The sequence below is a fragment of the Cricetulus griseus genome, chromosome 8, assembly GCF_003668045.3.
Source record: "Cricetulus griseus strain 17A/GY chromosome 8, alternate assembly CriGri-PICRH-1.0, whole genome shotgun sequence".
In the NCBI taxonomy this organism is placed as follows: Eukaryota; Metazoa; Chordata; class Mammalia; order Rodentia; family Cricetidae; genus Cricetulus; species Cricetulus griseus.
In genome coordinates, this window is record NC_048601.1 from 17,911,424 (window position 1) to 17,933,215 (window position 21,792).

The window sequence follows — 21,792 nt, forward strand, 5'->3', positions numbered from 1 at the left end:
AATAGAACTCAGATAGCATTACTGGTTTCCTGCCTCCCTCCCATGTCCTCTCCCCTCCCCACTTCTCTCCCCTCTCTCCCTTCTCTTGGCAAAATTGGCCTTTTTATCCTAGATGTCAATCATCTCAATTTTTCATATCCCCTCTGTAGACACCATGCCTAAGTCAGTCATGACAGCAACTGAGGCTCCGGCCCACAGCCAGCACTCCAACTCAGGGGCTGAGCTTCATGCTGCTTCTCTTTAGGCTCACACAGAAGCTATTTGTGAGTCTATTTCTTTTGTCTCACTGAGTCTTGCCTTAAAAGATGCCTTTGTCCTAACCTCCATGGTGTTTTATTCTATAATTGCTTAACGACGGTAAGCACACACCTGAAATAAACATTCTACCCTAGAGGGACTTTTCATTAACCTCTGAAGGTGCCTCCCACCTTTGTGGTTACATTTGCACAGCTGTTTCTCTGGAGTTCCCTCCCCTCTTTGGCTTCCCATCAACCAATGATCACAGTAAGTTGCCTGTGGTGAAGTCACGAGGACCAGCTGTAGTGAAGATTACAGCTGATCCCCATGGTGTATAACGGACTTGTTAAACTTTGTGCACTTGTAGCCTCTTTTCAAATATAACCCTAGCAAGTAAGCTGCATCAAATAGCTAAGAATATAAAATGTATAATAACAGTGAAGGACAAAGAAATCTATTTTAAACCTGGTGTTAGTGGCACACGCCTTTAATCCCAGAACTGGGGAGGCAGAGGCAGGCAGATCTCTGTGAGTTCGAGGCCAGCCTGGTCTACAGAGTGAGTTTCAGGATAGGCTCCAAAACTACACAGAGAAACCCTGTCTCGAAAAACAAAAACAAAAACAAAAAAAAAAAGAAGAAATTTATTTTAGAACGATTCTTTGGTACACCATTTACTAAAAACAAAAGCAAATTTACATGCTAATGAGATGAATATGCTTGTCTATCTTGCATAAAGAACTAAATTGTGGATGGATATCAGATACTACAGGATCTGAAGCATCTTCAGTGTGTTTCAGCCTTGGCTGACATGTTAGCTTTCTACTCGGCAATGCTGAGAGTGGCACTTCACATAAAAACACAGTAAAGAAAAAATAGCAGATGCATGTTTGTGGCCATTTCAGAAATGATTAGCTGTTTTGTGCGTAATTCCACGCTAAAATTCATTGGACCGTTTTGTTTGTTTGTTTATCGAACTCAAGTCAACAACTCAAATAGCAGCAGTTTTTAAAATTCAGACTTTCTAAATGATAAACTCCAGAGACGGACTAACCTGATGCCTGTGTGCTAGAAGGAAAATATTAAAACTATTTGTTTTTGTAATTAAGCCATTATGCTTCTGTGTCGGGCAGAAACCTTTATGAGGAGACTAAAACTGCTGCAGTGCCCAGCACACAACAGTATGGAATCTGGGCCAGGGAATATCAAGCAGTGACAGGCAGTGCAAAGTACACGTGTTGTATGCTCAGATCCAAGGTTACAGCGAAAGCGATGATGCAAACTGAGAGAACAGCTCAGATCCCTTGCACCTTTGATTGTGGATTAGCTTTTACTTGTGGCATGGTCAGAGACCTTTTCACTGTTGCCAGTGTTTCCCCAGTCTCCATGCTGGATGACACAGCCCCATCCAGAGCTGAGATCCGTGTCCAAGGCTAGGGTGTGTAGCACACACATTCCAAGATCCTACTGTTTGCCGCTTGTGTCTCTCTGTCTTGTGCACTGTTAAATGAGTCAGGTTTCCGAAACCTTGCTGCAGCTAATTTCCTTTCCTGATCTTTGATGTTCACTGCCAATGCCAGTGAGAGACCTATCAGTTCAGGGGAACAGCCGTCTTAGAGAAAGCTGTGTTTGCTTTGTAAAGACAAATATACTCACCTCTATAGAAGCAATAGAACAAATGCATAAAATACACAAAGTAAGAAAAATATATAAAAATATAAAAAAAGTGACTACTGGGTAGACGACCCTCTTCTAATTAGACAAACAACCATTCAAACTCCGTTGCGAGAACGGGTCTCACTGTGGGGCTTCTCTGTTGTCTTCTCACAAGCCTTGTCACCACAAGCCTTGCCTATGGTAGCAGCCTCAAGAGGGGGCTTCAGAACAACGAGCTACGAAATGGACATGATGGAAAATGCTCCAGTGGTGGAAGTAAGAGAGACAGTGCGGAAGTACTTCCCGGAAACCTGGATCTGGGACATGGTGCCACTGGAGTGAGTTGAGTGCCCCCGGGGACTTAGCGTAGGTGAGAGTGTGAGTCTTGCTCTGGGACTTTGGTGTCATCCGTGGTTCCTGATCCTTTCAGGAACCAAGTTCTACAGTTCACGACTCTCACAGCGAAACAATTCTTCTCCCCATCATGTGGTTCCCAGTTTACAAAAGTAACAGAAAACTGGAAGCTGTCTTTTCCCCTGGGGGAGGTGGGGGACAAAGCCAAAGGGGAGGGAGTGGAGAAAAAAGTAAGAATGGAGGGGAGAGATGGGGAGGACTTCCAGAGACCCCCCAATAGAAGCCTCAAGCCCTGAGACTTAGTCCCTTAGTCCTGTGTTTACTACACTTGTTTTCTGAGTTACCACATTCTGGGTTTTTTTCCCTGTCCTTTTCTCTCCACACCAGTGCATCGGGCGGCAGTGAGCTGGCCGTGAAGGTCCCTGACTCCATCACTGAGTGGAAAGCCAGTGCAATCTGCCTGTCTGGAGATACTGGCCTTGGGCTCTCCCCAACCATCCCTCTCACAGTCTTCCAGCCCTTCTTCTTGGAACTCACCCTCCCCTACTCTGTGGTTCGGGGAGAAGCCTTCACCCTCAAAGCCACAGTGTTCAATTATATGTCTCACTGCATTCGGGTAAGGGCTCGTCTCTGGAAGTGAGTGGGAACCCCATCACCCCCCATTACCTAGGACTCCTCAGGCCCCTCCTAGGGGTGTGTGTGTGTGATATGCCCCGATTTCAGAAGGGAGCAAGTACTCAGAGAAAAGCTTTCTGGCGACACACTGTTTTCATTCAGTACTCTGTGTAAATATTCCTAAATTCAGATATGGTTCCCATATGATTGCTCTTTCCTCTTTGGATTTTTTTTTTTGAGACAGATAGTCTCACTGTGCACATGCCCAGGCTGACCTAAAAATGCCCACCTTCCTGCCTCAACCATCGGTGTGATAGAATTATAGGAACATGCCACCATGCCCAACTAAATGACTCTGTATTTAGTCTGTCTAAAGAAACATCTCCTCCTTCTCCTCTGGCACAGAGAAATTCCAGGCATTTACACCATTCCTATGTTGCAAACATCTAAACTTCAAAGTACGTGCTAGGATTTACCCATCCTGACACATCTCAAAGCCTCTGGCCTGGTCTGCAGTATCTGCTTCTCGTCCCTCCCCTAACTCTCTCTGCCTCTCTGCGTTCGGGAACAGATCCATGTGGACTTAGAGGTCTCTCCTGATTTCCTGGCTGTCCCAGTGGGGGTCCATGCAGACTCTCACTGCATCTGTGGCAATGGAAGAAATACTGTGTCCTGGGCTGTGACCCCAAAGTCGCTAGGTGAGTGAGTGGCAAAGCTGTTGACTGATTTCATGCTTTGTGTTGCAATGGTTTGCTCTGGCTGTGAGCCCAATGCATGCTTTTCCTCCTCTTGAATTTAAAACTGATCAACCAAGCAGAAAACCACTGTGTACACTGGGGGGAAGCACTTAACACAGTAGAACTGTTTTTCTGAATTTTCAAATTCATTTATTTGCTGTGGGTGTGTGCCACAAGGCCCATGTGGAGGTCAGATGACAACTTGTGGGGAGCTGCTTCTCTGTTTCTACCATGTGGGTCCCAGGGATCAAACCCAGGGTGTCAGATTTGGCAGCAAGCATCTTCAATTGCTGGGTCATCTCACGTATTATCATTTAAAGCCATCAAATTTGTATCTCCCAGGGGAGGTGAACTTCACAGCTACTGCAGAAGCTTTACAGTCTCCAGAATTGTGTGGCAATGAGGTGACCGAAGTGCCATCCCTTATACGGAAGGACACTGTAATCAAGCCCTTACTAGTCGAGGTGTGTGAGTACTGTGACTCTGTCGTATGGCTTTGTGTTTGTAATCCGGGCGACTCTATCTCATTTCCAAGATTGTACATGGGTCTACAGCTCAATTTTTTACTAATACTTCAAAGCAATTGGCTTGGGGTTTTGTTTTTTGTTTGTTTGGTTGTTGGTTGGTTTGGTTTGGTTTGGTTTGGGTTTTGTATGTTATATATCATTTTACTTTTTTTTTTTTTTAATGCTAAGCCTGAAGGAATCGAGAAGGAACAAACATTCAACGCACTGTTATGTCCATCAAGTATGTATAACAAAACATAAAATTCTCCTCAAGTTAAACCATTTAGTAGAATTTATAGCTGTTGAAAAGTCATCTCTGGGATATGGCTTACTCTGAAGCAAAAACTAGTATGCTCTTTCCATGGAAACCTAAAGATACTTTATGAAGAGAAGCCCTTTCTTGATGAGAATCTCTCAAAATAGGCTCAATTTCCCCAGGGGAATAAAGGATAAGTGCCATTGAGAATACTATCATTATTATTATTATCATTATTGTCACATTTTAATGATAAAGAGGCATAGTGCAAAGGTTGCTAGAAAGCTCCTGGTTAGTGATGAAACTAAATGCCTTGACCTGGGACAGGATTCTTTCTAATACATCTATGTCTGCAAAACTCCTCCTCAAACTATGTTGAGGATATTGAAGGATCTGTGTGGCATTGTTCAGTTGTACTGTTACATTAGTAATTAAAATATATGCACACTCATGCTTTGATTGACAGTGTCTCTGGTGCACTGGCATAGACCCCAAAACAGTATATGACTGATACTGTGATATAAAGATCTCCATCTAAAAAGCTGTGCACCATCCAGAAGTTCCTCAAGGTGAGGCTTTACCTACAAGTCTGTTCCCTATAGAGATGTCCCTTCAACTTACAAAGGGATTGCAACCTACTAAATCCATCACAAACTGAAAATAATAAGCATCAAAAATTCATTGAATATACCTTGCTTATGGGATATCATAGATTAGCAACACGATTGTTTGTTCTTATATTCCCATCCTGGCTTGAAGCAGAAGGTGGCTGCTGCTGGCCAGCATCTCTAGAGTGTTGCTTTCTGTGTCACTAGTCCAGGGAAAGGGTGGTGTTCAGAATTCAAGGTGGTTTCTACGGACTGTGCATCGCTCTCACACTGCAAGTTAGAGACCATTCACGTCAGTATCTTTGGTAGTCTCATCTACATACACTGTGTGTGAGTGTGTGTGTTCCTGTGGAGGATGCATACAAGTCCATGTGCATATGGGGGACAAAGGTCAACCCTAGGCATGGTACTTTGGGTGCTGTCCATCTTGTTTTTTGTGAGACAGGCCTCTCACTAACCTAGTAAGTAAGGTAAGCCAGCTGGCCAGCAAACCCAAGGGATCTCCCTGCCTCTGCCTCCCCGGAGCTGGGATTACAACTACACACTACTATGTCTGGCTTTTTCTTCCCACATGGATTCTGAGGATCGAACTCAGGTCCTCATGCTTACAAGGCAAACACTTTACCGACTGAGCCACCTCCCCAGATCTAGGCACATAGCTTTAATAACCGTTAAGTACCAGAGCTCACGAATGTACTTGCATCATTGGTGCGTATCTCCTTTCTGAACTCAGATTCCTGTATTTAGTCATCCTCTGCGCACAGAGGCGTGCAGGTCTAACAGGGACCTCGGGACTGCCCTGCAGGCAAAGGGAAGCACTGCTGGCCCCACAGATGTGCTCCCCCCAGCTTCCTTCATCTCGTATTGTGGTGGTTTCATTCTCCTACACGGCAGGCGTGAAAACGTCGACCCTGCCTTTACCGTGTGACTTCTCTTCTACTGCACCCCAATCCGTTCACAAATGCAGATCACTCCACTTTCAAGTCACATCAGAATTTACCTACTTCTGGCCACATCTACTTCTACTGTAGTCCTCTCCCTGGCTGGCCTATTTCAGTGACTTCCTAACCGAGCTGCATGTGTGGCACATACTCGAGACCCCAGCCATTAGTAAGATGAGACAGGAACATCACAGGTGTGAGGCCAACAGAGGCCAGACCTTAAGTCCACATCTCAAAAGAAGAAAAAAGAAGAGAAAACAGAATTCAGCAATTCCCTAACTGACCCCCTGACCATCTCCTCTTGTACAGCAAGAGGGCTCCCTTCAAGAACATATCAAATCAGTCAGAATGTGTCTTTCCTGTGCTCACACCTCTCACAGCTCCCCTACGTTCCAACCCTTAACATCATCCTCAAGCCCTCCCTCCCCTACGCGTCATGGCCTCCTGCTCTGTCTCTCCCTTGCTGTGAGCCAGCCACGCCAGCCTTCTCTTCCCTCTCCCTCTGAAGTCTTTATACTTTTTGGTTCATTTTTCCTGGAAGTATTTTTCCAATGGTATCTATAAATCTTACTGATGGTCTCTGAATACTGACGACTTTCTCGATGAGTCTTTCCATAGTGAATCACCTCCCCAGCCTCCCACTTCCTGGTTGCCCGCACTTTACTAGTTCCATCCATAAACAGCCTCTTTTAATTTTCTCCAGGACCCACCAATGTCAGTCTCACTAAATACATCTTCACTCGTTTTCCTAACCCTTCTCGTGAAAGTGAAAGCTCCAAAAAGTCAGGAAATGAGTTTTGAAAGTCGCCTTTCACAGCACATAAGACAGAATGCAGCACCAATCACATGTTTAATGCATATCTGAGGGATAAATGCTTACATAAAAGCATTAACAGTGATGGGAATTACAGCTAGGGAGATGGCTCCGTAGGTAAAGCGTTTGCTGTGGAAGTGTGAGGACCTGAATTTGGATCCTAGCCCTCATATAAAAGCCGAGCAAGACAGTGAACACCTGTAATCCGAGCCAGCACCAGGGACCCAGGAACAGGGGCAGGAGGACCCCAGAGGACCACTAGTCAACCAGTCTAGCTGAAACAGCAAGTTCTATATTCAGTGAGACCCTGCCTCATGAGTGCACACACATGCACACACACACACACACACACACACACACAGAGAGAGAGAGAGAGAGAGAGAGAGAGAGAGAGAGAGAGAGACTGGCGTTGGTAGTGCTCGCCTTTAGTCCCAGCACTCGGGAGGCAGAGGCAGGTGGATCTCTGTGAGTTCGAGGCCAGCCTGGTCTACAGATCGAGTGCCAGGACAGGCTCCAAAGCTACACAGAAAAACCAAAAAAAGAAAAGAGAGAGAGAGAGAGAGAATTAATATAATCCATGAGGAGAAAGAAGGAAGTCTTAGTAACATACAGGCTTATAAGGAAAGCTATAGACATTTACTACAAATATATAAGCAATATGAACTTTTGTCATGAGACAATGAGTGGTGGCTCTGGGAGAAACTGAACTACATCAAGAAACTGCTTAAGGTCCAAGAGAAACAGAAAGACTCCATCTAGATAATGTTAAGGAAAACATCCCCTCCCAGCTCACACTATTCTTGTCACTAATGTCCTGTTTGTCTTCCTTCATTAGATGCTGAATTACATCAGGACTGGTCACTGAACCTTCCACCCAATGTGGTTGAAGGATCTGCCAGGGCTACACACTCCGTTTTGGGTAAGTCTCTCAGCCCCAGCCACAAGGGCTGTCCCTCTCTGTAATCCCAGTATACATGGGGTCTCACCAAGCATGACTAATGAAGTCACCCAGCACCAGGGGTTGGATTGAGACAGGAGCTACAAGCTCGGGGCTGCCCTGTGCGAGAGCGAGAAAGCAGGTTTAACGGATGCTGTCCTATGTGGTATGCTTTAGTTAACTCGGACAGCTAATAAGGGCTGTGTCCTCATCTTCAAGTGATCAGCTGGGTGACAGTGTATCCTAGCAGATATGAAAATGATAGTTCCATTTTCCCAGACATTATGGCCCCTCAGAAAAGATGTTACCTCTTGCCATTCAGTTTCTTCCCTGTTCTCTGTTTTCTCAATTTTTGTATAATTTTTTGTCTCTCATTCCATTAATAACGTGGCCTCTTAGTTATATTTCCCTACTCCAATACAAACCATCTCTATATTCCTCTAATTTGCAATAACCTTTCACTCCTCAGGCGATATACTAGGCTCTGCAATGCAAAACCTCCAAAATCTTGTCCGGATGCCCTATGGCTGTGGAGAGCAAAACATGGTCCTTTTTGTCCCTAATATCTATGTTCTCAACTATCTGAATGAAACACAGCAGCTGACGGAGACGATCCAGTCCAAAGCCATTAGCCACCTCGTCAGCGGTGAGCCATTTTACCTGAACTTCTAAATGCCTTCTCTTTGGTTCAGATTTGGTAATCACTGTTGCTGTAATTCCCAATCAACTGCCCCTCTCTAGAATAATGACTCCCAAGTGTCAATAGCCTTAGAAACGTGAAAAAAAGAATGTTTACTCGATGATTCTCTGATAGGGTTAAAACAAATGAATAATAATACTTGTCTAATGGCACTCTACTTCATAAATGACTGAAATTTCCTCTCCAGGGTATCAGAGGCAGCTGAACTATCAGCACAGTGATGGCTCGTACAGCACATTTGGGGATCGAGGTGGGAACAGCCAGGGAAATACTTGGTAAGATGAAATTGTGTCTTCATGCTCTGCTGATCGGAGGCATTTCAGAGTCTAGAAATGGCTGTTCTCTGGTACCTGGGATTCTTTTCTGGGAGGTTTACTTATTCTTAAAACTTGCAATGTCATTCCTACGGACCTCAGAAAACCCACCTGCTCTGCCGACACCACTAATCATAGTGAGACAAAGAAATAGAGGTGTAAGTCAGGAAGTAGAGTCACGGGGAAAGCGCTCTCGCTGTCCTTGAGAGGAGGCAAGGTGAGAGATGTAGATTGGGACAGTTGGAAGTCATTTGGGAAATGCAGCTGTGATGGGAGGGCGACTGAAAGCTATCAACTAAGACCCTCCAAAATGACTTCCACGGAGCTGTGAAGATCAGTGTCTGCAGGCAACACATGGCGAGCTTCAAAAGTGAGGCGGCCCTACTGTCTCGGTCTCTTTCCTGCTGGACAGGCTCACTGCATTCGTTCTCAAGGCCTTCGCTCAAGCTCAGTCCCACATCTTTATAGAGAAGACACACATCACCAAAGCTCTCAACTGGCTCTCAGGGAAACAAAAGGAAGATGGTTGTTTCCAGCAGTCTGGATATCTGCTCAACAACGCTATGAAGGTGATGCCCTGTTCCTCCTCTAGACTCTGAAGGCTGTGACATGTAGGAAGGAGGCTTCTCTAAGGGTTCTCTAATCCTTGGGGCTGGGGAGACGACTTAGTGATTAAGAGCATTTAGTGCTAGTGCAGGGGACCAGCTGGGTTCCCGGCATCCTCAAGTGGCTCACAAGCATCTGTGACTCCAGCTCCAGATGGCCCAATGCCCTCTTCCAGCCTTCATAGGTACTTCACTCATGCACAAACTGACACATAAATACACACATATACACATGATTCAGACATTAAAAAAGAGTTCTCAATCCCAGTGACGGAACTTAGAGGCTCTAGTGTTCCAGCGAATGCCGGTGTGTGAGAGTTCCCCCTCTGCCCTTCCAGGGCGGTGTGGCTGATGAAGTGACACTCTCTGCCTACATCACCATTGCTCTGCTGGAGATTCCACTGACTGTCGAGGTACGTACACACCCCTATACCTCCTTCGCAAACATAAGGAATTAAATTAAAAAATAAAAAAAAAAATAACACAACTTTGATCCCCTGAGGAAACCTCCAGTTTTTGTGGTCTTTGATTTTGGTACATTTCACTGTGACATGAATTAGTCCTTTTTAAAAGATTTACAGGAAACTCTCCCCTGGCACAAATTCTAATGCTGGGGGGTTGTCACAGTATGACTCTCAACCCAGGGTTAGCCTGGGGAAAGTTCCCTAGCCTGGTTCTGTTATTTGAAAATTGGTTCTCGTCTTCTTTTATTTATAGCACAGTATTGTCCGAAATGCTCTGTTTTGCCTGGAAACAGCCTGGGCCTCCATCTCACAGAGCCAAGGAAGTCATGTCTATACCAAGGCATTGCTGGCCTATGCCTTTGCCCTGGCAGGAAACCAAGCCAAGCGAAGCGAGCTGCTTGAATCACTCAACAGAGAGGCTGTGAGAGAAGGTAGGAGTTTCTATTGCAAAGTATACTTAACTATGGTCACTAATGATGACAGATAGAGTCACTCGTGTGCTGCCGTAGCCAGAAAGACAGCAAGAGAAACTCATTGACCCAACTCTTAAATGATATCAACCATTTTATTGACACACATTATTGATTTTATATAATCCAACTGCTGGTGCCTCATCAACCATTTTATTGACACACATTATTTTATGTAATCCAACTGCTGGTGCCTCATAAGTACATACGAGACACAATAACTTCCCGAGTGATCATCTGGGAGCTTGATGTACTTCTTTGGTGAAGATCTGCTTGTTACCAGGCATAGTGGCTCACGCCTTTAATCCCAGCACTTAGGAGGCAGAGACAGGTGGATCTCCAGGTTCTAGGCCAGCCTGGTCTAAATAATGAGACCTTGCCTCAAAATAATAAAATAATAATAATAATAATAATAATAATAAATCTGCTTGTGACTGTTCTAAAACATCCATTCATTTCATGTGTGCCAGCTCATTAGCTGAACTTATCATCACTCATGAGCTAGATTTTAAAACCATGTTTTAAGCCAAAAAAAATTTACCCTTTCCATTTAAAAGATGATTCAATGCACTGGCGACGTTCTGGGAACATTCAGGAAGTGAAGACGCCCTACTATCAACCACGGGCGCCTTCTGCGGAAGTGGAAATGACAGCGTATGTGCTTCTTGCCTATCTTACGGCTTTGCCTTCCCAGTCTTCACTGGGCCGCTCTTCAGAGGACCTGTCTTCAGCATCCAAAATTGTGAAATGGATCACCAAGCAACAAAACTCCCACGGGGGCTTCTCCTCCACTCAGGTCTGTGGAGAGACCCTGTGACGAAACACCATGACCAAAGAGCAAGTTGGGGAGGAAAGGGTTTATTTGGCTCACACTTCAGCATCGCTGTTCATCACTGAAGGAAGTCAGGACAGGAACTTAAACAGGACAGGATCATGGAGGCAGGAGCTGATGCGGAGGCCATGGAGGGGAGCTGCTTACTGGCTTGCTGCTCCTGACTTATTCAGACCACCTTCTTATAGAACCCAGGACCAGCAGACCAGGGATGGCACCACCCACCATGGGCTGGGCCCTCCTCCCTTGATCACTAAATGAGAAAAATGCCTTACAGCTGGATCTCAAGGAGACATTTCCTCAGCTGAGGCTCCTTCCTCTCTGATGACTCTAGCTTGTGTCAAGTTGACACACAAAACCAGCCAGTACACCCTATGAGGGAAAATACATCACCTAATCCATATGGAAACACAAACATATTCTAGGGATTACATAGCTGAATCTTCATTTCTGACGTTTACATTCTCCGTCCCTCCATGGCCGAGGCCCGGCCTAATTCACTGACGGACACTGCTCTCTCTGTTCACCTTCCATCCTCATCATCTTCTCACAGATGAAGGTCCTCAACATCACCAGGGGCCGGTTTCCCAAAGCACTGTTTCTTTAGAATTACTTCCATGAGAAAATTAACTTTGTTTCCATCCACAGACTAAAATTCTCTAATTTTCTGTCTAAGCCATTTCCTGTCCGTAGTAAATGTGTACTCACCCTGTTAGGCAGCCAAGTCCTTATGCTGCTTCGGGAATGGACTTGCTGTCATTTCTGGGACCATTTACAACATGCCAGCTCTTCCACGTTCTCCTCTCCCCTCTCCATAAATACTTTTCATTATTCAAGAATTATCTTACTTCTCATCTTCAGTCTTCTTTTTCTATCGTAGCCTACATTTTCTTCCCCATTTCAAATTTCTACAACAAATATTGCCACACAGATTTATAAACTACTGATGATACATGTTCAGTTCATATTTCTGTATATGCTGTAATCTGTGTAAATGATAAAACTCATTCCCCCTAAAATACCCAGGTTGGGTCACCATTAGTAAACAGGATTGAACTGTACTGAAGTTAAAATAATCAGCTGTGCTTTTGACTAAATAATCCTCAAAGGAAGTAGTGTTGGCATGCGGTGTGGCATTGCTATCGCTCCATCCGCTGCAATTTCTGTATCTTTCTTTTTCTCAGGATACAGTGGTGGCTCTCCAAGCCCTCGCTAAATATGGAGCAGCCACTTTTACCAGAAGTAAGAAAGAAGTGCTGGTCACCATCAAGTCTCTGGGGACCTTCTCTCAGAAGTTCCATGTTCACAATGACAACCGCCTGCTGCTGCAGGAAGTCAGGCTGCCAGATCTCCCTGGAAAGTATGTCACTGAAGTGTCAGGGTCAGGATGTGCGTACCTCCAGGTGAGGCCTCCAGGGTTACGTTTTCATTGCTAAGTAAAGAGTGGAGTTACTTAGAAGAGGCTGTGAGAAGTTGTCAGCTCTGAGACAAAGAATTTCGCTCTGGTTGTTTTCAGGTGTCTCTAAAATACAACATCCTTCCGAAGACAGAAGGAAAAGCGCCCTTCACTCTGCAGGTTGACACCCTCCCCGTCAATTCTGATGAACATTACAAAACATTCCTGATTCACATCAACGTAAGGTAAAACCTAAGTTGCAATATATGTATGTATATATTTACATATATAGTGTGTGTATATATTTACATATATGCATATATAATCTATCTGAAGAGAGGAGAGGAAAATGATGAGATTTCCAAACAGCTACACAGATATGGTAGCTAGAGAAACTGAGTAATAAAGAAGGTTAGATTTCTGGCTTCAATCAATCCCGACGCACCTCGTCAGCAGGACTTATCTCTGTGTGTTACCATCCTAGCTATACGGGAGAGCGACCCAGCTCCAACATGGTCATTGTTGATGTGAAGATGGTATCAGGCTTCATACCTGTGAAGTCAACCGTGAAAAAGGTAAACCCTGTGCCCTTTTCAGTAGAAAAGGCTAAACACAGGAGGGCCTTAGTCTGCCTCAACTTAATGTGCCAGGCTTTGTTGATTCCCCGTAGGAGGCCTGACCATTTCTGAGCAGAGAATGGGGGTGGGTTGCAAGGGAGGTGGTGGGGGAACAAGAGGAGGGGAAGGAGGGGAACTGTGGTTGGTGTGTAAAACAAATAAAAAAGAAAAGGCTAAACACTAAACCATAGGTGGAGAGGGTTAACACTGACTCTTGCAGGTGGCAATGCCACACTGTTTGTCTATTTGATTTTACTGATATAGTTTCAAAAGGCTTACTCCTGCAGACCTGCCTCTCCAGAGTGTGATTCTATCACTTATTACTGCTTATATTGGTTATTAGTATGTTGGTATGAGGCCTAAGTTCTAGCCTTATACCCAATTCTGCAGACACACAAATATGTATGTATGTATGTATGTATGCATGTATGTATATCCCCTTATACACTACTAGTATATGTATAATCACATACATGTATCTATATACATACATATAAATAGAAAGGATTCAATAAATATTATCATTATGACTAGTGTTCCTAAAGAAACAAAAAATCAGTGATTTGGATTCTTCAGGGAAGCCTTGTATATGAAAAATACCTGAAAATTGCTCTTTGCATAAACCTCCCTCACCCCATACTTCTGGCTTATCAACAGCTCCAAGACCTTTCTAATATTCAGAGGACTGAAGTGAACACCAACCATGTTCTAGTCTATGTTGAAAAGGTAAGTGATTTGGGGTCTGTAAGAATTGCTCACCACACCATCAAGATTCCAAAGAGTCAGTCTCTGCCACCCCTTTATCACACACACACACACACACACACACACACACACACACACACACACACACACGCACGCACGCACGCACGCACACAGAGGACAAAAGAAGCTACAAAGGAAAATGGGAGCGGAACTGATCAGCTTGGCCACCCGCACACCTTTTGTCCTTGCATCTTTTACTCATCTAGTTACGGTATAGACAGCAAAATGTCCCATTCTCTTCCAGCCTGGGAAATGGGGCATCGCACATTCCTGCAGCTTGGCATATCTTAAGGAAACAAGATGGCGACTAACAACTAAGTTAATCATTGAGTCCAATTCTGTTCTCTTATCTCTCCAGCTCACCAATCACACCCTGAGTTTCTCATTCTTGGTGGAACAAGACATCCCAGTAGAAAACTTAAAACCAGCTCCAGTAAAAGTGTATGATTATTATGAGACAGGTAAGTGGAATCCAGATACGCTGATCTTCAACAGGAAATGATTCTGGCCTAATTAAAAGTTATCTTAAATAAAACAAAACTCCACAATCTTTCACTGGAAGAAAAAGTGAGTTTATGGTCACTTAAAATTATGTTTTTGCGCACTAACCCCTTGGGTGCACTTAAACCAGCCTAGGGCCATTCCGGGGAGGACATCACGAAACAATTGATCATGAATTCTATCTAAATTTCCCTTTAAAGTTGCTTGCTCTAGGCTGGATTATTCTGGAAGAGTAAGAATAGCAATATTCTTTTAGATCACATCTTGCTACTGATGTGTGACACAGAACCTACCATTTGACCTATTTTAAATCCCCCAAATGTGAGGAGACCGGATCGAGCAGGAAATTCTTCCATTTGCTCCGGTTTTGAACTTGAAACTTGCCAGCATTAGACATCATTACTGTAATAAATGATGTCTCCTTGCTAAATTGAGGAAAGACACAGAGAAGGAAGAGCAATGCTAGCAGGGAGGCACAGGTGTGAGAAGGGGCTGTCTGAGTCCTGTGGTACCTACAGGCACGGCAAGCCTGTAGTCCACACCTCAGTTCTATTCCAGAGACCCGGTTCTCTTCCTCTCCACCCCCAATCAAAATAACTTAGTATAGACTTTATTTTCATTGATTCTGTAGATGTGGTTTATGCTTTTGTTCTTCACTGACAGGGTTTATCCACAACTAACCACTTTCTGCCTCATCATTTCTGTGTTCTAGATGAATTCGCGGTTGAAGAATACAGTGCCCCTTTCAGCACTGGTACAGTATAAATAGTCAAATCTAATGCCAATGTAAAGAAAATAAATGAACATCCTCTTGAGTCCTCAATACTAGGCTGGGTTTTAGTACAGCATTTTGTATTATATAAATTCTGGTGAATCATCAATGAATTGGACTATATCAAATACATTGTAGAATTTCTTAATAGAAATATGCTAGTGATGGGCTGGAGAGATGGCTCAGAGGTTAAGAGCACTGACTGCTCTTCCAGAGGTCCAGAGTTCAATTCCCAGCAACCACGTGGTGGCTTACAACCATCCGTTATGAGATCTGGTGCCCTTTTCTAGTGTGCATGGAAGCAGAATGTTGTATACATAATAAATAAAGAAAAGAAAAGAAATATGCTAGTGAAATATAATTACTAGTACCTGGGAGTGACTTGTTTTTAACTAAATTTAAGAATTGGAGAGATTTATTTGAGAGACAGAGACAGAGACAGAGACAGAGAGAGAACATGAAGTCGGGTAAGGAAGAAGGGGGAAATCTGGGAGGAGTTGGGGCAGGGGCTATAATATGATAAAATTTCAAATTAAAAAAATATAAAATAATTTGTAAGACATAAAAATTAAATCAACTAATGTTTGCATTCTCTACCCGGTGCCCACCCACATTTTTAAGACATTGTAAAATGTCCTCTGGTTAAGTTCAGGGTCACTGCAATCAGCCATACAGCACAAGAAAGATCTAATATAGAAGACATTCCTTTATGTTGACTGACAGGGTTTGTCTTTCACAGTGAATCATTTTCTGTGGCACCTTTGGCTCTCTTTTTAAACTTTGAAGAAAATCTGAGAACAGTTTCATCATCTAAAGATTATTAAATTTAAAGATTTAGAATTGAATATTAAAACTAGGTCTTTAGTAGGTTTTTTACTTCCTCTAACAGTTCTGTTCTTCTCTTTAGACGCTGGACATGGAAATGCTTAAAAATGGGGACCTGTAGATTTCATCAGATGGATTTCTCCAGACATGAAGAACCAAGACCTGTTAGAAGAAAGGACAGTGAAATAAATGGAAGGGAATTAGAGACACATAAAATTTATATATTGAATAAAGTTATGACATTTACAGCTATATTTCATTTTCTTTTTGTACTTTTATCATTATACTTATTTTCTGAGACAAGGTTTTTATTCTCCACAGCACTTTCACAGAACCTAAAGAAGTTACAGAAAGAGATACACTAGAAAATACTATAAAGTGGAAAATTGTTTAAGTGTTCAGTTACCTCACAAGAACACAGGGGAAATTAATCCATGTTTTCTAACACTGGAAAACAGTCCAAATGCTCATCAATTGGCCAATGGCAATCTCACAAACTGTGGTATGTTCATACCAGGGGGGCTGCTGCACAATATTAGATGGCGCATACCTGCCTAAGCGTGTTTGTGAATAACCACAAGAATTCCAGATAAAGTGAGAAAGGGGTGATGTCAAGAGTAAGAGTGACTAGGTCGTTTTTTTCTTTTCCAACTTATTTTAAAAACTAACTTTAATATATAATTTCATTTGATCTATCTCATGAGAACACTTAAGATGCCTACAAATGAAGACAACCAACAGGTCTCTGTCTTATTTGCATATTTTTATGTTGTTGCCATCCTATAAGTTTTTGTGTCTTTGGTTTCTTCTGTCTTTTCTTCTTTGCAGCCTTCTCTTCTGGCTTTGGAATGACTTGCTCATTTTCAGTGAGGATCATCTCAGTGTGGTGGGGCAAGGGAGCTCATTGTTGGGTTAATGACACATCTTGGGTGCTTTGTGTTCAGTGATGAGAGAATCTGCATCTAAACCCTTGAGTTCTGTATTGCTCTCTGTATTTCTTGTGTAAGCGTGTGTGTGTGTGTGTGTGTGTGTGTGTGTGTGTGTGTGTGTGTATGCATGTATTTTACTTATATTTATGAATGAGTGCTCTGCAGTCCAGAAGAGGACATCGGATACTACTACAGATGGTTGGGAACCACAATATGGTTGCTGGGATTGAACTCAAGACCTCTGGAGGAGCAGTCAGTGCTCTGAACCCCTCTCTGCACCATCTCTCCAGCCCCCACTCTGCATTGCTAAGCATGTACAGCAGTGACATAAGACCAGTGTTCAGGGAGAGCTGGCCTCTGCCTCTGCAGACTGCACACATTGCACTGAACATGGGCTCTGCCTGCTCTATGTCCTCTTGTCTGGGAAATGTTGAAACTGTGTCTTCACCAGGATCTGTAGGAGGCACCAGGGAAACAAAACGCTGATGTTGTAAACCAAAGAATTAGGTGCAACTGAACACTAGAAAGTTATCTCTTTTAAAAGCCTTCATGTTTCACAGCATTGAATTTTCTTGAGTTGCTTTTGATACCGTGTGTGTTGCACACATGTGACTACAAAATTGAGTGTATACGACCACCCATGCAGAGGCCTGAGGGAGACGTTAGTATTCTCTGGTGTTGATCTCTATCTTGCTCCTTTGTGACAGGGTCCCTCAGTGAACCAGGAGCTGACTGTCCAATGAGCTCATAGGAGCCACCTGTCTCCTGGTTCCAATAGCAGGGCGACAGGCACCTGTAGCCACACTCAGCTTTTATGTGCATGCTGGGAATTCAGACTCAGGTCCTCATGGTTGCATAGCAACTGAGCCATCTTCACAGATTCAGATGTTATATATATATATATATATATATATATATATATATATATATATACTATAGGTTGGCTTAACTACCTTTACAATGCTGGATATTGAACCCAGAGTCTCACCAAGACCAGGAGAGCACTCAACCACTGACCACACCCCAGCCACGAAAGTGAAGCTTTTTGTGAAGTAGGTGGGGTGGACACTTAACATTTATAAAGGCACAGGCCATAATAGAAAGAAACACAGAATAGAGTACTAAGTGGTCACCTGATGGTCTACGCTCCCTGGTGGGTAAGTAGGAAAGATGGAGCAGGGCCTAATGTCTCATGGTAGGGTTGTTGCTGTGGCTAGACTATTTCATGAACTCTCCCCTCAAAAAAGAAAAAAATGCAAGCAGAGTGGACCCTGTCATATTTATACTCTAACTGTATTTGAAACCTGCTTTGCTGTTTCGATTTATCCAATACTGACTTTCTGACTTAGAGACATTTCTGGGAAGTTTGGACAACTCAATGTTTTTGTAAGAGGATCTGGGTGATGCTCTCAGGCCCCACACAGGGGCAGTGTACAGAAGGACAGGAAGCCTGGGCACTGCAACTCATGTGGAATGCGGTGGGTTCTGTCTTTGCCTGGCTCTGCTTTGCCATGGTGAGGTCTCCGACAGCAGCAGAGGAATGCTCAGGTGGCAGCTGACAGGGAAGGATGTGGGAACGAAAAGCCAGAGCTCACAGAGCCCCCCTTTCTCTGCTCTTTATTGGCCTTGGTGGGGGCTGAAGGAGGAGCAGTGTGTGCAGAGACCAGGAGAGAAGCCATATCCTGCATCCTGGAATCTTGGAGTGGGTGAGGGGTGTGGGGACTGCCCTCAAATGTCACGAGTCGTGGACACCTGAGAACTAGGAAGAACAGTCCAACTATGGTCCTGACAGAGATTCAGGTGCCTGTGTCCAGCTCTCTGATCATCTGGTTGTAGTCCTCAGTCTTCAGACAGCACGCTTGAGTCCTAGGCACATGCCAGCCTCCAAGGATTCTTTCCTTGGCTGTTATCAGCTGCCACCTTCTACCTAACTGAGGGTACAGGAGGTGGTACTACAAAGTTCCAGGTCCTCTGTGTTCACAAACAGACATGTCGACTTTCCTGTGCCATGCACTGTCTGAATTGTCCGCGGAGTCCCCTACAGGGAACAGACCACAGGGAAACCTGTTCACATACCCCACAGTGACTGCCTTGGCTACTATAAAGAAGGCATGTATTCAAAAGGGAAATAATGTTTGCCTTCAAGTCCCAGGCAGCTGTGTGACAAGGCTGGTAGGATGACCCCACCGTGGTTCCATAGTGGAACATGCCATCTTTGAGATCCCAGTGGGAGCCTGGAAGTCACAGTACGATCATCCAGGTTCTGTCCAACCAACAGGAACGGGGACCGTGTGGCTGATAAAGACAAACCCAGTGGTTCAATAATTAACTAGGGACCTGCCCTGTCTTGTGGTGAAAGCATGTCTGGGGGCTGGAGAGATGACCCAGAGGTTAAGAGCACTGACTACTCTTCCAGAGGTCCTGAATTCAATTCCCAGAAACCACATGGTGGCTCACAACCATCTGTAGTGAGATCTGGTGCCCTCTTCTGGCCTGCAGGGAAACGTGCAGGCAGATCTCATACATAATTTTTTTTCTTTTTATTTTATTAGAAAGAAAATTATTTTACATGTCAATCCCAGGTCCCTCTTACTCCCCTCCTCCTCTGCTCCCCACCCTCCAGCTAACACCCCACCTATCCCATACCCTTTCTGCTCCCCAGGGAGGGTGAGGCCTTCCATGGGGGCGGGGCGAGTCTTCAAAATCTGTCATATCCTTTGGGATAGGGCCTAGGCCAACCCCCTTGTGTCTAGGCTCAGGGAGTATCTCTTCATGTGGGATGGGCTCCCAAAGTCCCTTATTCCTATGCTAGGGATAAGTACTGATCCACTACAAGAGGCCCCATAGATTTCCAAGGTCTCCTCACTGACACCCACATTCTGGGGGTCTGGATCAGTCCCATGCTGGTTTTCCCAGCAGTGGGAAGACGATGTGCTCACCAGCACCCCCTGCTGGCTGAGTGACCCTGCGTGTATGATTACTACAGCAGTGACAAAGGCCTGTGCTCTTCTGCCCTGCAGTTGCATCCACAGTGAAACAATTATCCTCTGCTGTTGACTTTTCACTTAAAGGAGTGATGGAGGTCACAGGTGCCTGTCATCCAGGAGGCCAGAAGCACTCACCAAGAGGCTGCTCCCCTGGTAAAGAGGCCTGGTCCTCCTTGCCATCGTGCTGTGCTCGCCGCCACAGGTGCTGGCCCACTGGGGCCCGCTGGAAGCCTGGCCGTGCCCGAGCCCTGCAGGCCTGCAGATGAGATGGGGGATAAAACTTTGAGGAGACCCTCCCCCACACCGCCTTTCCCGTTCTTCTAGCGGCACGCCTGCTGTGGGCCTTGCCTGCCATCCAGGCAGGCAGCCGGCAGAGGGGGCAGGAGCCACTCTGGTTTCTTGTCCCCGGCTCCCTCCGCCGCCGCCGCCGCCAGCAGGCAAGAGCTGTGGGGACAACGCTGTCCTCAGCGATCGCAGTCTCTTCTCTGTGAATTCAGTTCAGGTCGGGAAAACAGGGCCCTGCAACCCGTGTACCATCGACGAGTACCTCCTTCAGCGACTCCCCGGCCCTGAGCTGATCTTCATGTCACCGAGTGTCTTGGAATCCCGAGGGGTCGACATGAAAGCCACGCTGGGCTCCTTTTCCTTAAAACACCGTTCCCTTTTGTGATCCCCCGACCCAGCCGCCGCCGCAGCCCCCTGCCTCTCTCCCATCTCACTTTCTCTGTAAGGAAGCTGGTACTGAAAAGGAAAATAAAGAAAAGAAGATCAAAAACGCCAGCATGGGTGATAACCCACTCCCTGGGATTCTTTTCAAAGAGTGTGGGTGGGACTATGGATGAGGAGGGGGGTTTCCGCCTGTTGGCTGCAGCTGAACTTGGGGTGCTGGGTCATTTCCCCGGATCTTTTCTCTACATTCATGTGTTTGCATGAAATGCCTTTATTAGAATGAAAGAGCAATCAATGCCGGACCTGGAAGTGGTGGCGCACGCCTTTAATGCCAGCACTTGGGAGGCAGAGGCAGGCAGATCTCTGTGAGTTCGTGCCAGCCTGGTCTACAGGGTTCCAAGACAGCCAAGGCTACACAGAGAATCCCTGGTTTGAAAGATTAAAAAAAAAAAAAAAAAAAAAAAAAGCAATGACCTTGGTCATCAGGACCTGGACCTGGTGAAGTATTGTCTGCGCTGAGGTTACCATTGATGCAGTCTGTAATTTCAAAAACAAAACTCCAGTTGAAGAGATTTAAAGCGCAGGGATGGATGACTTTGGGTATCTCTAGACCCTCGTTCTACTGCTCTAAATCCCTCACCCATACTCTAGGCAAATTACATGAGAATCAAGTCAATCAGTGTGTCTCAGCTACCTCAGGAACAAGCAAGGGGGGGGGGGTTGGGGGTTGGTACACTGACTTTATTTATACAGTGAAGAACAGTCTCTGGAGAGTGAACCTATCACCTGAGACAGGGGACAGTGGAGATCCAAAGTCAAGGACAGAGTCTCAGACACAGCTTGGAGAATGACCCACACCCACACCCCAGAAATCACTGATGGACCATCTCCTGCTTCCCTGGGTGAACCCCTTGGGAATTTCCAAGTCACACTGAAACTTCAGGTGGAGTCACCCTGAGGACAGTGAGTCTGGTGGCTTAAGCCCCTCCATCATCCAGGATCCTCTGATCAATTACTCGGTTTTTAAATGATTTTGTACTCACACTTTTTGTGCATTCTTTTCTAAACTTGTTCCCCCAAATTGAGTAAACATCCCTTCCCCAAAACAATACTGTTTGGTTTGTTTGGGGGGGTTTGTTTTTTTGAGACATAGTTTCTCTGTAGCTTTAGGAGGTTGTCCTGGAACTCCCTCTGTAGACCAAGCTGGCCTCGAACTCACAGAGATCCTCCTGAGTCTGCCTCCCAGATGCTGGGATTAAACGTGTGCACCACCACCACCCAGCTCTAT

The 21,792-nt window shown here is 45.0% G+C and overlaps 1 protein-coding gene across 1 annotated transcript in view; it reads left to right on the forward strand.

The window, feature by feature from the left end:
- LOC100761806 (alpha-1-macroglobulin-like) overlaps positions 1-16,024 on the forward strand; it is a 41,108-nt gene extending 25,084 nt beyond the window's left edge. The window contains exons 16-34 of the mRNA XM_035448485.1: positions 2,066-2,228; positions 2,632-2,860; positions 3,431-3,557; positions 3,939-4,060; positions 4,292-4,343; positions 7,557-7,640; positions 8,128-8,304; positions 8,546-8,633; positions 9,085-9,241; positions 9,616-9,690; positions 9,995-10,172; positions 10,769-11,007; positions 12,228-12,446; positions 12,560-12,684; positions 12,924-13,014; positions 13,714-13,782; positions 14,180-14,282; positions 15,035-15,070; positions 16,002-16,024. Coding sequence (XP_035304376.1) covers positions 2,066-2,228; positions 2,632-2,860; positions 3,431-3,557; positions 3,939-4,060; positions 4,292-4,343; positions 7,557-7,640; positions 8,128-8,304; positions 8,546-8,633; positions 9,085-9,241; positions 9,616-9,690; positions 9,995-10,172; positions 10,769-11,007; positions 12,228-12,446; positions 12,560-12,684; positions 12,924-13,014; positions 13,714-13,782; positions 14,180-14,282; positions 15,035-15,070; positions 16,002-16,024 — 2,357 coding nt within the window. The remainder of the gene's footprint in view (positions 1-2,065; positions 2,229-2,631; positions 2,861-3,430; positions 3,558-3,938; positions 4,061-4,291; positions 4,344-7,556; positions 7,641-8,127; positions 8,305-8,545; positions 8,634-9,084; positions 9,242-9,615; positions 9,691-9,994; positions 10,173-10,768; positions 11,008-12,227; positions 12,447-12,559; positions 12,685-12,923; positions 13,015-13,713; positions 13,783-14,179; positions 14,283-15,034; positions 15,071-16,001) is intronic.
- Positions 16,025-21,792: the final 5,768 nt, after the last annotated feature.